Below are 17215 nucleotides of genomic sequence, written 5' to 3'. Positions count from 1 at the left end.
TAATGCCTGTTACCCTCTTGGGAGTGTTTCAAATGTATTAGAAGAAACATTAAGCATGATTTTCCAAAGCATACCGAGTCTGGTGCAGACCACTTATTAAATTAGAAGTTTGCATTTGAATTTTCCAGCATAACATATATAATTTCTGTGTATTTTAGATTACCTAATTTTGTTTCCTGAAAAAGGATAGGTATTGTAATACTACCTAATTCTGTAGATTTCCTGGTGGTTAAAGTACGACTTGCATATTTCTATTTCCTGAAGAGTGAGTGACTCCTTGTGTGAGCAGTACAAAACCTCAGGCTCCAGCAGGCTCTTAGCTGTAACAGTACTGACACACTGAGGTCGGAATGTCAAGGTTTACTTCGTTGACCATCAATGCTCTGGGGCAGACTGAAAGCATACAAAAATACAGATAGTTCTCAGGACTTACAGACTGAAGCGTGCACAAAGCTTTTTATGGAAACACTCTAAGCTGATGCAGCCCACAGTGGGACTCTACTTGAGCAGTCCCAATGACCAGGGTTCTTACACTGCAGCTCTACTTCACATAATGCAGCAGCAGCAGTAGAAAAGGTTTTCACTCAACTTCACCAAATATTTATACACACTTGTTCATTTCGTAATATCCTATTCTGCTTAACAAGATGTTCTGCAGTTTCTGGAAGTCACATGGCGTATTAGTAGAAGTTTATTTTTGTAAGTTCAGCTTTTGTACCATTAGCTACATATAACTTCCTTGGGGAAGGAAAACACTTACATTAGACATGGATAAGCAATAATACATCATCAGGCAAGATCATTTTGGCTGGAGATAGAATTGGAACAGAAAATGGTTACCTTTTCAGCTGAAGAGAAATTCAGTATTCATTTCTGACATCATGGGATTGCTGTATAGAGTAAGACAGACAATTCTCCACCCATACCTTAACTTGTATTTACCAAGTCCTACATAACCCAAGAGCTTGATTCAAAGACTATTGAAGTTATCTGAGTCTTTTTCTTCACTACAGTGATTTTGGGAAAAATAGAGAGTGTTATATGAAAATATTTGCCTCTGAAAAGAAAACATTCTGGAAAAGTATAAAGACATTGGGCTGTCTGATGAAGTGGAATATTTGCAAAATATTCCACAAAAATATTTGAGGTATTGTGTCCAGTCAGTCTTAGAATATATTTCAGCATGCTCTACTGCACTCAAAGTTCAACTAAGAATAACAAGTATATTTCTCGACTCGCTCAGTTTAAAGACAGTATAACAATATTTATCTTCTTTCCAGTCAGCATTTCTCCCTCGTTTCTCTCACTGTCTTGTATATAATTAATCATTTCTGTGTCTTGGAAGTCAATAATTCCTACAGTTTTAAAGCCTATTATATGGAATGAAAGAAGGAAATTGGAACTTCCGTTCTAATTCTTAAATTTAATATATTATATATGATATATTTATCCGACCCCTACAATTATATTGTATATATTTGGATATTCCAACCCCTACAATTCTGTGATTCTGTGATATATTGTACCAGATTCTCTCATTTTAACATTTTGGAAATTGCAAATCTCTTTAAACAAGTCAATTTTGTTTTCCTATTTTAATGCTGTTTATGGAAAATTGCTTTTCAGAAAATAAATAATCAGACAAAACAGATTTTACAAAAGACCTGAGAAAACATCACAGGGCTTGGAAAAAGTGAAGCATTTTGTTTTCAGCAACCTAAAACCTTAGCTTTGGGAGGTTTGAGGAGGGTAGAGATTTTGTTATTGGTCGGGGTATTTTCTGATTGTCTTCTCTCTTCATTTACTTGCTATAGATTCTGATCATTCCTTGTTCTTTTCTTTGCCTCTCCCTCATTACAAAAGAATCAGAAGCTATTAGAAAGCATTAGATTATTAGATCACGCGTAAAGTGTTCAGCAACATCTTCGCCTTTTCTGACTGTAGGTTCAGACTGCAAAGCTCTGTAGTGTCTCATAGAAGATAATCAAAATTCGGAGGACATATGTTGTCATTCAGAAGTTAACCTACAGTATTTCCATAATTATGATATAGTAAATTAAAAAGTCACTTTAATGTAATTCCAGTTACATCATCATTCAACACAAAGTTTTGTGAAGTATAAATTGAGCTTTTAATGATTCTCTGTATAGCAATTCTACCAGCACTGAGAGCTGCTTTTCCAATAATGCCTAACTTCAAAGCATAGGAAAGTACAGGACAAAACTGTATCTGTCTCTACATCAGTACCCTAAACAGCACAGCATACCCTACAGAGACAAATTCCAGTATGAAAGGTTATTTCCTTCAGTTCAAAGCAGGGCATTCTTCAAATAGAGCATTAATCCTAACATCGCTTTCGTTTCGAGGACTTTAGACTACCACCAACTTGATATTAGCATCTTTAGCCCACAGTGAACACTTTTTGCCAATTTCAGACAAAACTTCAGTACATTTATCAGTGTACTAGAATGTAGTAAACACCTTCTAGAGACTGAAGTATGAACTGTTCTAATAGCTACAGTTTGATTTTGATTGAGAAAACAACCTGAGTGAACTCTTACAAATCTTTGCTTTCTAATGCAGATAGTTACAGCCACTATAGTGGCAATGTATATCTCAAGGGCCTGCCATGTATTTCCTAGGAAGTTAAAATGGTTCTTGTCATCATCATTATGCTCTGTATTTTGCCCATAGGTATTTACTACAGTTGATAGTCTATCAGCAAAGGGTTCATTCCAATCTTTTTCATACAGAAAAATAAAAAAGTCTGTGAAAGTAGCATTGGAAAACTTTAAAATAATACAAATATTAATTGGCAGCACAGATCAATCAAGTAATTGTAATTTAATTTGTCATTTGTTGTAACATCACCATTTCATATTCAAATATGTGGAAACTGTAAAGACATTTGGATGTGAGAAACTATTAATTTAAATAGGAACACTTACTTCATATGGGCTGCAGAATTACTATATTTCCGAGTTATTTCAGATGTAACTTCTACAGTATCTAAGCACTGAGCCTGTACCACGGGATCTCACTGAACATGTTACAATTTATCCCCAGTGCGTTCAACATATTCATTAGCTATTCCATATAGCTAGCTACTTACTTAAAACACTACAGAGGTAATTAGTCAAGTTGAAGCTCAAAGTCCAAGGAAAACAATGCTGTTAAATGCCACCTAATCCTGAAAACACCTAAGCATCTCTAACTTTGGCTTTAGCCTCTGATGCATTATTTTAGACCTCAAGAGGCTGTACCTCTAACTAATAATTTTCTGTAAAAGCAGAAATAAAGAAATATTAGATATGTTTAGCACCACTGACAAATGAAAATACAAAACAATATAAAATGATTATATATAAAAAATCATGTACAATGCTTGCAAATTGCTATCCAGATTCCTGTGCCCATTTCTGTGACATACTGCCACAGCATGGTAGCAACATGATTTAATCTCAGGGATTATTTTACACTGCAGTATTTATTTCTAACAGCAGGTGCTCAGAAACAAATAGGAACTGGGTTTGAAATAAAATAAAGCACAAGTTTTCCTTATTCCTCTGATTTCCACCTGTCCAGGTGACTTGCTTAACAGCACTGCAGGAGCAACATTGTAATTTTATTCTTTTTATATATAAAATAGTTGGGTAATTGTAACTCTTTTTTTTTTTTTTTTTTTTTTTTTTTTTTTTTCCCTTACAATTGTAGAATATTTTGTTACGTGTTACTGCAGTATGCTACTATTTATAAACTAAATCAATTCAGGCCCCCAAACATTTGTCTAGTTCCTTGGTATGGACTAATGTCATAATGCCCTTTGAATTCTCACTGTGGAGTGAACTGTCCCCTCTTCTGTGCTCAGATTTTCCCTGAAGAAAAAAAGTTCAAATTGGATTGCATAGGTAAAACTTAGGATATGCAGGGTGAATCATTAAGGTCCTGTGGTAAAAGAGGAACAAACCAAGCAGTGCAGACATTCAAAAAAAGGAAGTGGGCAAGACTAGATTTATATTTAACTGGACTATCCCTAGGTATAAGCTACAGCATCATCCTGTCTGTTCTGTTTAAACATCTGAGTTTCCTTACAGAAGGGCTGTCTTTTTAGCATGAAGCAGTTAGAAATTTGCATATCTGTGTCACACCAGTGTATTATCATTTCAATCTTAACATTTGGTTATTTTATCAGGACAGTTAAATACTCAACTAAGGGACAGGGAGAAAACAGTAAGCTCCTGGTAGTAACCACTTTCAATTTTTTTAATTTTTTTTTTTTTTTTAAGGTAGCTTCTGTACTGCATGTGGAGATAGGTTATTTACAAACTGTAGTTAGTTTTGGCACACAAAATACTTAAGCAAGCAAGTATTCCCGGAATTAAAATAAATAAATAAATAAAAATTCCAGTAAAATGAAGATTGAACTCTCAAAAGTTCAAATGATACCTGGCTAAACAAAACATGACTGATCTTCAGAGATTACATTTATATGTTTAAAATAAGTTTTCTTCATGAGTTTGTAGTAAATTTGCTGACACAGCTTTTACTTTAGCAGACCCATGTTGTTGTTTTTTAGTAATAAAAATATCCTTTCCATTATACCAGCTTTATTTGTTGTTATGGCTTGCTTAAATCCACTATGAGAAGACTGCTTGTTGGAATTACCGAAACCTTAAATTGATATAGAAGGTGGAGAATTGGGCACCCTATTTTAATTAGGTGTTTTCTATGTATTTATTATTACAGTTTTCTCTTAAAGTACAAGCTGGTTTAAGCATTGCTTTTGCTGAACATTGCTTTCTTGATTGATATCGTTATGTCTGTCCAGGCATGACTAAGTAGATAATTGTTTTGTCATGGCATGAAAGGAAAGGAGGACATAAACAAGAATAAGGAGATAAAAATGCCACCATACAATATCAAAAAAGCAAAAAGAAAAAGTCTGAGTTATTGTATATTGCATTATGTTGGGAAATATGAGAAAGCAGAACAAGAACATATGCTGGCTCTTTTAGCACATGTAGTATTGATGCATCTTTTAAAAATAATGCTCAACATTTAACAATTTACAAGAAAAATAAAAAGATGCTGATGCTGTTATTCATATGAAGAATTAGGTTATAGAAAAAGTACTCAATAAATTTTGGCGGAATGGAGTAACTAATCCATGTGGGCTTGTCTTATTGGAAAGGCAGTAAATTTCCATTAGACTCTGTGTGCAGTATAACCAGGTAGCCCAGACTAATGTTTCTTCGGATGTACTGGTAGTGAGATTAAAGTACAAAATTATTGGTGAGGAGTAAAAGGGGTAATATTTAATTTGGAAATTAGATTCCCATAAAGCTGTCTCTCAAAAGTCCCTTTTTCTGCAATTTTGTGATCCCTTGCTCTGCTAAAAACAACAGGCAGAGCAGCAAAATGACCAGTGAAATTAAGACTTGGTAGACTATTTTTGGATTTATCATTCCTTTGCTTGCAGGGTTATTAGGGCCTCAGGTATAATCTGGTAGAACTGCAGATGAAGTGCAAGTAATTTTGAAGAAAAATAATTTTTTCAGGTTCTAAGAAGAGATTAATTTCTGGTTCAGTAAAGCTCCCATGTCTTACTGACTTTAATATTCATAGCTAAAAGTAAGAAGCACTGGTTTATGCCCACTGAGTTCAGCAAAAGACAACTTGAATCCACAACAATTTGGCTAAAGCACAAAATTATTTTGACAGCTTCAAGGAGTATGAATATAGAGGATTGTACAGGAGTTCAGCTAATAAAATGATGGGCTCAATGGGCATTTTGCTGTTCACTTAGAAAAGGCTGGAAGGTTAGCCAGACTATAATTGGGTTGGTTGGCTAAAGAAAGTACATGAACAATAATATTAATAAAGAGGATATCCCCTTCATCAAGCTGTGAGCTTTCCTATAAGCAAATTAGTAAAGATTTTTCAAGGTTTTACAAAGTGAATAAAAACTGAAGAAACAACTCACACTCCTTTAAAATGTAAAAAAAAAAAAAAAAAAAAAAAACAAAGAAAAGCACCACCACCACCAAGAAAAACAAACAAACAAAAACCAGATTTTATACATTTTAATCCATTCCTTTAGGTACAAAGTGTAGAATTGACCCTTTTGATTATGCAAACACTAAGCAATTTGACAGGCACCAGCATTAGAGAAAATACATTGCTAACAATCATAGAATCATAGTTCAATGCAAACCTATCTGCAGATACTTAACACTCTCAGTGGAATGGTATAATAGTCCTGTTATGGCCATATCATTGACTATGTGTAATTGCTACTTTCCTGGCCATCGTGACTTAATTCCACAAGTCAAGATTGTATTTTAGAGATGTACCCACAAAAGAAAACTGAAGAGAAGAAAACACACAAGGGTGTTCAGGAATAATAGCAACAACAACAAAAAAATCCACCACAAATCTGTTTTTAAGATTACATATAAAAGTTATGTTGAATATTAAAATAGGTTATTTTTTGTACTTGGATGCCTCTGCAGTGTACTCCATTATTTCAAATTGAGACTAGAATAGGAGCTAGCTGAAAAACTTCCTTGCCTGAGACCAAAATAAAGTGTTTTTCATTAGCATGTTTCCAGACAGTCCCTCTGTTAATATTTTCAGGAACAAAAATATAATTGCCATTTTTTCTAAGAAGGGAGGGAAAACAAAGAAACAAAGAAAGAAGGAAACAAACAAAAAACAAACTGGGAACATAGTGAAATTATGGAAGATCTAGATTACAACACCAGTGAAAAATGTGGAACAAATTGGATAGGAATATAAAAGTATCAGTTCTGACTGAAGGATGGAACTTATGCAAACAGAAAAAAAAAAAAAAAAAAAAAAAAAAAAACGACACCCTTTTTAGAACATTTTGAGAAGTGTGAAAACTACAAATGCTAGAACTGTGAAAAGGAAACTGGGAATTTGATCCATATGTTCTGGAAATGCCACTGCCCACTGCTAAATTATTTTTGGAGAACAGAATGGAGAACAGAAGAACAACTGCTAAAGCTGTTATAAACACAGGCTCTCCCTGGTGATGCACAAATTTTACCATGGCAGATATTAACGAGTGACTATTACCATCTGGATATGGTATTTGAAGAAATAATCTTTGGTACATTCTAGAATAATAATTACCAAGGAATACGGTATTATTTACCAATTACTTCTCAAATTCTCCAAGAGGAAATCATTCAGCTAACTCCAATGATAAAAAAACACAACACTATTCAGAGTGGTTCACGGATCAATTTTCTTCTTATAGGTGAATATAGTTTAATAACTGAATTTGTTTACATGATTCTACTGTCTTAAAAAAGATCATATTTTAAGCTTGGAAAGCTCTTCATCATGGTATAGTTTTTCAAACTGAAGTATTTTTAAAACATGCAAAATACAAAACAGCAATAGGACCTCTAAATAGATTCTGCCACTACTTCTAAAAACCAAAAGAGCATTAACTTACACAAATCATTCTGATTACAAGAGAAATAATTACCAAGTAACACGTGGAGCACACTGACTTGTTCATAGAAATGTGTGACAGGAAGGAATGAACATTATTTGTCCTGCTATTAAAAACAACCAACCCATATATTTCTATTCTGTACTTGTAGCAATCAGGAACTTCATAACAGTTGGCACCTTCTACCTGAAGTTTGGCCCTGGATACTTATTCCTCTGACAATTGGATAGCCTCCAATTCCTACATTCAGTTTATTCTAGACAGTTGGTACTCATTTATACCAACATTATCTTTTTAGTATGCAACATCTACTCTCATAACAAGTTCATTCTAGTAGCTCTTACCATACAAAGTGATTTAAAGAAAGTATTATGTACATTTTCTTGGCCATACCAGCAAACGCTCCCTGAAAATGTTAAAAGATGCTTTTTAAAAAATTCTGAACGGTGGCAACTATATACCATCTGTTTTGTTCTGGTTTAGAAAGGAATTGCATCAATCCATGATGTTCTATACACCACCTCTCCCTCACAACAGCCACTAAGCAAAACCTAGCAACAAAGTTCTATCATATCAAAATATTGAAAAAAATTATATTCTTTTATAATAAATGATGTAAAAATTATACAAATAACAAACTTGTGGTTTGATACTCATTTTTCCTCTTTTTGAAAAAAATGTCTTTGCTGAGCAATGTATCCACTCTAAAATAAATAATTTTCTGCATATATAACATAATCATCAAATTTGAACTGAACCTAAGTGCACTTTATTTTTCGTGTCTTTATTCATTCTTTTCTACATAGTATTTGTGGAATTCAGCATCTGGAACGAGCAGGAAACAGGTTGACTCTCTTTGACTCCCTTTATTTCTGCATAGTGACATTTTCCACTGTGGGCTTTGGGGATGTTACACCCAAGATATGGCCTTCAAAGCTGCTTGTTGTCATTATGATCTGTGTTGCTCTTGTGGTGTTGCCCATACAGGTAAATGTGGATTTTTTTCTTCTCTTTTGAATTGTTTTTAAAACAAAACAACTGAAAAAATACTGTTATTATTGCATATAAAATATCAGAAAATTACTGTCTTCTATATCTTTTATTCTATTTATACTTTTGCCACTGTTTGTCCTCATATAGTTTAGATTTATAATGAAATACGGAACACTAAAGCCAGTTTTCAACTGCTGGCAAAAGATATCAAGTACCACATAGCCCTTCTCTTCATCCTGAGATATGGGTTGTTAATGGAGCAATTTAAAAAAGCAACACAAAACAACCAAACAAAACCAACCAACCAACCAAAAAAAAACAAACAACAAAACAATAGCCAGCACTTTCTTTATGAGTATAACATTTCCTCTGCAGGCTTTCCCTGTTTCTAATCTTGCTTCTCTCCACTTCCTCTCTTACTCTTACAGCTCAGTGCTAACTTAAAAAAAACAACTCATCAAATCTGCAACTTAAGCAAATTTTCTTCATATCTGTGTATGTCAGTATACACAGAGCCAAATGCACATTTAGAAAATTTTGATGCCTATATAGGCTTAGGCCTTCTAACCCGTTTCTACAAGAAAAGGTTGATTCATTAAAATACTTGGATCAATCAATCAGTTTCATTACATTTACTGAACATTTGTCAGCTCATGAGCAAATGCTTGATGTCAGACACCCTCAGACTATACGGCAGCACTGTCATGATGTTAATGGTCTGACATCTGGTGATGACCTATACCTCCAGGACACAAAAGGGAAGTGTGAGGAGACACCATTCATGCTTATCAAATCTTGGAGTAGGCCTGATAGACCTTGAAGCTGCAGTTTCTCACACAGCTATGGTTTCCAGACTCTGCTGCTCTGATGGTGAACTAAAGCTTACTGTGAGCAAACACCACAGAGTCCCTGGGAGACTTGAAGCTTGAGCTGTCAGCATTAATTTCCTTGAAAAAAATTGAACATTTTAATTATAGCTAAATATACAAACATACACAAACATATGCACTAATACAATTATATTCCCACTCAGTGGCAATTTAGTAAAATACATATTCTTTTTGAGACTAAAATATGCTTTAAGAAATTTGGAACTTCCCCAGAAATAGAAATTTCATGTTTGAACTACTTCTAATATACACTTAAGCATCGTGTATATCGCATCCCTCCTGAGCAAAACTGCAGGCCACCCTGAGGTCTCCCCTCAGTCTCCTCTTCTCCAGGTTGAACAAACCAAGTGACCACAGCCACACCTCACACATCCTCCCATCTAGTTCCTTCACCATCTTTGTTGCCCTCCTTTGGATGCTCTAATATTTTTTATGTCCTTGTACTGCTGTGCCCCAAACTGCATACAGTACTCGAGGTAAGGCTGCAGAGTAGAGTGGGACAATCACTTTCCTTGACTGGCTAGCAATGCTGTGCTTGATGCTCCCCAGGAGATGGGTGGCCCTTTTGGCTGCCAGGGCGCACTGTTGACCTTGCCATTAACCAGAAGCCCCAGACCCTTCTCCACTGAGCTGCCCTCCAGCTGCTTGTTCCTCAGTCTGTATATATATCCAGGGTTGCTGTCCCAGGTGCAGAATCCAGCACTTGCTCTTGTTAAATTTCATACACAAATATTCATTCTTGTTAAATTTTACACACATACACATACATTCAGTAGAGTGCCTAGCACTCTAGTCCATCAAGATTTTTTTGCAAGGCCTCCCTGCCCTTGAGGGAGTTAACAGCTCCTCCTAATTAAGTATCATTTGCAAACTTAGTATGCATTCAAGTCCTTTGTACAGATTATTCATAAAAACATTGAAGACAACTGTCACCCCAAAATGGAGCCCTGGTGTACCCCACTAGTGACTGGCCACCAGCCTGATCTAATCCCATTTACTATAATCCTCTGATCTCTTGAGCTTTTGTCCTGCTATGATATGATATACAATTATTATTCACAATTCAGTTTCTCCATCAGTTGAATGGAGTGAGAAAAAGAATAGTTATCAAAAACAGTTAAATGAAGCTCAGGATTAAATGCATATTACATACTACAAGAAGCTTTGAGATGGCATTTGTGTGTTTTATTAGTGGCACAGATCATTACAATATTATCTTTAGTCTAACAGATTCAGACTAGAGGAGCAACATTTTATATACTTAATAACTAATTCATATTTCCTAGCCTATTGTGCACTAGGCTTCCCTTTGCAAGAGTACAAAACAGGTATTACTGTTAGCCTGCATACACTGTTAGCTGAATGCATCTATTATTCAGCAGCTGGCAAATGCAAAATTGCTGTATTAACAGCTCCAATTATTTTAATTGGTATCTATATGTATAAAACAGATAGTTGAGTATAGATTTGATAGGAATATACAATGATATTGTCACCTCCTGAGTATTATAAAATCTCTGAAAAGAGTCATTGTCCAAAGAAAAACGGTGCTTCTATCTGAACATTTATACTTATAGTGACCTACATGTATGAAAATTTAACCTTTCATTTGAGAGAAGCATTTAGGTAACAGGGCACTGGAAAAACAGATCAGAGGTGTGAAATAAATAAAGTAAATAAGGTACAGTCTTCATTCTTTTCCAAATTTTTGTGACTGAGTATCACGTGATATTTTAATGGACTTATCCTGCTATTTGTGTGATAGAGACTGGCTGTGTTGCCATGTTTTTTTATTGATCTAATCCACTTATTAAAGAACTTTTTTTACAAAGAAAAATGCATTGGGAGCTAAGGACGTCTTTTAATAAAGGTATGAGCTAAACAATGCAATGTAGCTAAGTCATGATACAGTTTTACTGCACAGCTGCTTGTCTATATTTCACCGACACATGGCATCTATTGCAGTTTGAACAGCTGGCATACTTGTGGATGGAAAGACAAAAGTCTGGTGGCAACTACAGTCGACACAGAGCTCAGACGGAAAAACATGTTGTGCTGTGTGTCAGCTCCCTGAAGATTGATTTACTTATGGATTTCTTAAACGAATTCTATGCTCACCCCAGACTACAGGTATTTAGAGTGGGAAAAAAAAAAAAATAAAATAAAATAACAAAACTCAAAACACTGATTTCGGGAGACAGTGTTCTGGAATGGCCTTTAATTTGAAAAACTGAATTTGGGAATAGTTGACTGAATTGGGAATCTATAATTGCAGTAAGAAGCTGAGATACAGTATGGAGACAATCATTTTGAATTGAGATAAAGGGATTAAATAGATAGAATTACTGTCTTGTTGAATTACGCTAGTCCTTTCAGAAACAGATATTTCCATGCAACTTCCTTTTATTCTATTTAAAGTAGACAAGAAATGAAAAATGTTCAAATTCTTTTTTTCCTCTTGTTTTGGGACCGTATCCAAAACTCCTCACAAGCCAAAGAATATTTTTGTTTTGTCATTTTGCTTTGTTTTTCATCAGTGTTAGGATAATTAGATCTTTTTGGAAATGTTGAAATTAAGAAAAAATTGCATGGACTTTAAAGGACAAAGACCTTGTAAGGTTGCATGTGAGATTTTTCTTGGTTTACAGTTATTCCCTAGTTAATGCAAACAGATGTCATAAAGTTGTTCTGATCACATAAAAGCATATATGAGGTAGCAGTTTGGATTCATTATTAGCTTTACTATAGACAATTTCTTTTACAAATATTTCTCTGACAATGTCTATTACTATGTTAACTGTGATACATTAAGTAATGCAAAACCCCCACAAAATACAGTTCTTCAAATAGTCAAGCAGCAGTATGACATCCCAAATGCAGATTATTGCCCAAATTAATTAGCTAATAAGAAGCATAAGCAAATGTATAGAGAAATCCAGTTTTTCACAGATATATACACAAACTGAAATCAAAAATTTACTTAACTAATCTTAATAATGAGTCTGTGATACACTAGAGACAAAGTAAGAAAAATCCTAATACTACTTCTGTAGCCTGAAACAGCTTATATACATTCTCTTCATATTTGAAGTAGGAAGCTGTAAGATACAGATGATGCTGGAAGTAAACTTCCAGCAGAAGTCTGTGTCTGATAAGGAAGACTTCTACATCGAGCCTATCCTAAGCTCTCAGTCTCTCCCCTCCTTACATTCCTTCTCTCTCCCCTTTCATAACTACACACTTATATGCCTCTGAGCAACCTTACTTTTGCTGATAGGAATTTGTCTGTAGAACAGAACAGGAAGAAGTGTAGAACAGAAAACGAAGTTTGGATCAGCCCATTAGTGTGGAGGAAAAGATTTCAGGGACTAATAGAGCTGGATAAAATAATTCTGTTTTGATTGCGGAAAGCTTCTTACATTTTCCAGCTAGAATTACAGGAAAGTGAACTGTATCTAAAAAAATGACACTTGTACAGAAACAAAAAAAATGTTTCTAACTGGACTCTAGTGGCCACCTTTTAAGTCCTTCATGAGCAGTGAACAACTGTCCTGCCATTTTAAATTTGAGAATTAACACAAGTTTTTGACACCCTGACTCTCTATTGACTCATCTGCAACAACAAATGGTAACATCAAATAATAATGTGATTATTCCCCATTATGTTTTTTGCAGGACTATTATGTTGTCATTTTGTGTCCTACTGAGATGGATGCTCAGGTCCGAAGGGTGTTACAAATCCCAATGTGGTCTCAGAGAGTTATCTATCTGCAAGGCTCAGCACTGAAAGATCAAGACCTGTTGAGAGCTAAGTAGGCAAATATTGACAAATATTTGTTTTTTACTTTTGTTTTACACATACTGTTTCATAAATAAGCTTGACGGACAACAAAAGCTGCTGTACTAGAAAGAAAGCATGGGTATTTAGAAAGCAGGGATCTTTGATGTAATTTGTTTTTCCTAATATCTGAAAATTTTCAAGGAACATATATTTGTAAGCTTTCATTTCACCAATTTTTTCTTCACTGTTTTTTCTTTCTCAGTTTCTGGAGTTATTGATAGAGAGTGCCTGTTTTAATGTCTTCTGAAAAAGCAGTAGAGAAAATTCCCAAACTTCCAATAATGCTAGAATTTGTTTCTGTTCTTTGTGCTCAGATAATAAAGATAACAGTAGCTCTCATGACTGATTAAAAGGGGTTGGGGGGGAGTGAAAAATTATTATAACCCTTTGAACAGGCTTGTTTTCTTACTAAGTTCAGCCTGGTAATAAAAGCGACAACTCTACTATACCTCCAGATACTCTTCCTTCAGGACCTTCCACTTAACTCACACTTATATGACTTCTAAAAAAAGCCTTCTGCCAGTTCTTATTGAATGACGTTACTCAAAACACATCAGTCAAACACCATTTCTCAAAAAAGAAAAAAATAAATAAAACAAACAAAAAAACCCACCTACCATTGCTCAATCACTAAAAGGTGGGAAGGAATTCACAGTGGAATTCACGTAGGAGGACTGTCTCTTCAAACTCTCCAAAGAGAAAGGTGATACTTTGCAAATAACTGATTTAACTTACCTGCACTTCTCTTTATAAGAACTTACCTGTCATCACTTAAATTAACCAACTAATACAGATATTTAAAATTAAGCCAGTAACTCAGTACTTGTGTCCCTCAGCCTTTTAAAGAATTATTCCCAAGAATTTAAACTGTGAGAAATCTTGCAAGCAGTGGTGTCTTTTCAAATATCTGCTACTAAAAAAAAGCTACTTTCTTATCTGTTTAAAATTTGAAAATACTGCAAAGCTTATTTTCAGGATTGCAAACTTTTTTTTAAGAAGTGGTTCCTTGTTTTTCACTTTGTTGCTGATGTTAAGGAGGAATTCATATGGGGATTTGGCTGGCATTTGTTCTACCCATTGAGAAAGGAAAAATTAGACTGTTCCCTAAAGATAATCATGAATTTCACTTATAATAACCTGGAGGTAGTCAACTGTGCTTTTTTCTGCAGAACATGTAATTGAATGTACCTGTCATAGAATAATTTTAAACCTCTCCTGAGGGAAGAAGCATAGTAGGAATTTAATAGAACATTTAATATGAACTATAACCCAGTACCTAAGATGTTTGCTATATTTCTTTTTAATGAGAACGTAATGTACTGAGAAGATAGCAAGGGACATGGTAAACAACTTCTAATACAGTAATGGTTAACAACAAAACAAAATCAAGAAGTGTTTTTTTTTTTTTTTTTTTTTTTGTCAAAATTTATACATACATTATACATGAAATACAGTGCCAAAATATTGGTGATAAAGGTCTCGCCAAAAAAGGAAAGGAATACCAAAAGTTGGCAGACTAAATAATTAGTAAATCGTTAACTAAGGACTGTATTTTTCTTTCTAAGCCTTAGTACACAATCTGACTTTACAAAAAATTGATATTTGTTCTTGCTTCCTATCTTTGAGAGTTTCATTTTGGATTTTTTTGGTGTTCTCTGAACAGTGTTCACATGCCTAGCATTAACAAGAAAAAACAAATTCTATCCTGTGGTATCATACTGCTACTTATATTGTTCATCAGGACAACTAGAACTTTTGTATCTACTTCAGCATTTGAAATAGCACAGTAACTGATTAAACAGCTCTCATGCTGACTATTACTAGAATGTGAACACTACTGTGCTTGATTTCCTTCCCTTAGAGCTTTCTCCCAGTCTCTGTCATGAAAAACATTTTTTTTTCTCTCTTTACACTTATCCACTTCAGTGAACCCTGCACAAATCTTAATCCTCTTCATATCCAGTCATTTTTTTACTTTATATTTTTTTCCTCCCACAAATTTATCTTCAATATATAAAGCGCTTTTAAATTCTGTCATTGTCAAGCAGTGGAAGAATTGTTTTTTGCAGATCCAGATTTTCTGACATACAAATATGGTGTAAAAGACAAAGCTTTTCCAATTGTTAGAACATTGTTAAAACGCTTCTCTCATTAGGGTATTATTGTGTTTAACATAGTTGTTATTAGTGTTTCTGTTGTCAAAATTCATAATATCTACAGAATGTTAATATCAAAGGGGTTGTTACCCTTGCAATATGTAGCTGAAGTGATTCAAGAAACTTCAAAAAACATTGGAGAAAATGGTGGATACAATCATTGAAGTTTAATTTTCTTATAAAATCATCTATACATGCTGTTGGTCCCTCATCATCTCTCATCAAAACGTGTTCCATCACTCATTTTACTGAATTTTCTTTCTTACAGTTTAAGACCATACCTTCCTATTTATGTTCTCATGCTTCACTGAAACAACTCATACAGCTCCCATGATTTCTTCTAAATCAGTGATTAGAATCAGCCTCCTGTCCTCACTTATCCACATCAGCTGCACTTGACCTTACTATTTTAGATATATGGATTTGCCTTTGTTGCAATGTTTTTTTTCCATTTGAAATACTTCAATCTTCTGAAGCTTCCCTTGTTTTCCTGTTGTTTACTGCTTATGGGGAACCTACAATGACCTAACCTTATCCTTCTCTTTGTACTTTCTCTGAATGACCTCACACAAACCATGTATTTAATCACCATTTCTGTAGCCATAAATTATGAGGTTGCCCAATCTATCTGGCTTCTCATTATAGATATCTATTCATCAACTTTAGTTTAGTTCCAGGAAAATACATCTTAATTTTTTTTTTTTTTTCCTGCCCAAATAAAACCAGTATGCTATTGTTGGTCATAAGTTTGGGATCATCTTGAAAAGCACCCTAAGTAGACTGAAACTGCACGTTTCAAGTGTTTTCTCATAGAAGCTCTCACTTTAATCTCACTGAAACAATGCTTATGTTTTTAATATATATCATCTTAAGTCCCTAAATACTTGTTTCAGAACACTCTGGAAATATTATTTATATAGTCCATTGTGTTACCTTTCACTGCAGTTCTTCCCTGGCTTACGTTTCTTTTCACATCAAAAAGTGACCCCTTATTCTCATTTAGCCTGCCACTCCTGGTCCTTACAGAGATGAAACTCTCTGATAAGCCTATAATACTATTCTCTTTCACACAAACAATAGGTTAGCATACAAATCCCACTGTGATTTCACCTGTGTTCTCCCTTCAGTCTGGGATGAATTACTCAGAAACATCTACAAAGTAATGCTAGTATTCTCCATTGCATCTTCTCTTCAATCTGTTCTCTGCTCTGATATCTAGTGAGATGACTTCCTCTCATGATAATTGTCTTTTTGTTCTGTGTGTACACAGCACCGAATAGAATAGGCTCTCAGTCTAAGCCTATGACCTAAACTATTGCTAGCAACCACCACTTCCATTTTCTAGCAGCAGAGAAATCAAAGATTTGGGAATCTCAGGTCCCATTCCAGAGTTGCTGTAATAAGCAGATAATTTTCTCCAGCTTATGTCTCACTTTCCCCTTTCCAGGACCATTCCTGTCATGCTGTTTTTCTTTCCCCATAAAGTCCTGTCTTCGCAAGCAGGTCAGCCAAGTCCCCATTTCTTTGCTTCCCTGCACCAGCAGGTGAAGTAGGACTCACTGGAGGATGACAGTAAGATCTGAGGCAAGAGTCAAAAAGCAAGCTTTCATGAGACTTTCAGTCAGAGAGTTTTTCCTCCCCACTTCCACCATCCCTGTTTTTACTACATGACCTGTAACCTGTAGAGAACAATTAAGCATTAAAAGTTTTCAAAGAGGCCACGGACTGAAAACAGTTGGTTTATTGCATACATACACAGAGATGTTATTTATTCCTAACACATTATTCTACCACATCTACCCATATTCTTTGCAAGTGCTATGGAAGACAATTCTATATCATAAGCCCC

The 17215-nt window shown here is 34.7% G+C and overlaps 1 protein-coding gene across 4 annotated transcripts in view; it reads left to right on the top strand.

The window, feature by feature from the left end:
- The window catches only part of KCNT2 (potassium sodium-activated channel subfamily T member 2), a 149304-nt gene that overhangs the window by 68941 nt on the left and 63148 nt on the right, over positions 1-17215 (top strand). For all 4 annotated transcript variants that reach the window (XM_032191885.1, XM_032191884.1, XM_032191883.1 and 1 more), the window contains exons 10-12: positions 8293-8473; positions 11335-11499; positions 13045-13181. In XM_032191885.1, coding sequence (XP_032047776.1) covers positions 8293-8473; positions 11335-11499; positions 13045-13181 — 483 coding nt within the window. The remainder of the gene's footprint in view (positions 1-8292; positions 8474-11334; positions 11500-13044; positions 13182-17215) is intronic.

Source organism: Aythya fuligula, chromosome 8, assembly GCF_009819795.1.
Source record: "Aythya fuligula isolate bAytFul2 chromosome 8, bAytFul2.pri, whole genome shotgun sequence".
NCBI classification, from domain to species: domain Eukaryota; kingdom Metazoa; phylum Chordata; class Aves; order Anseriformes; family Anatidae; genus Aythya; species Aythya fuligula.
Note: the sequence above shows the minus strand (reverse complement) of the source record. Positions and strands in the feature narration are given on the sequence as shown.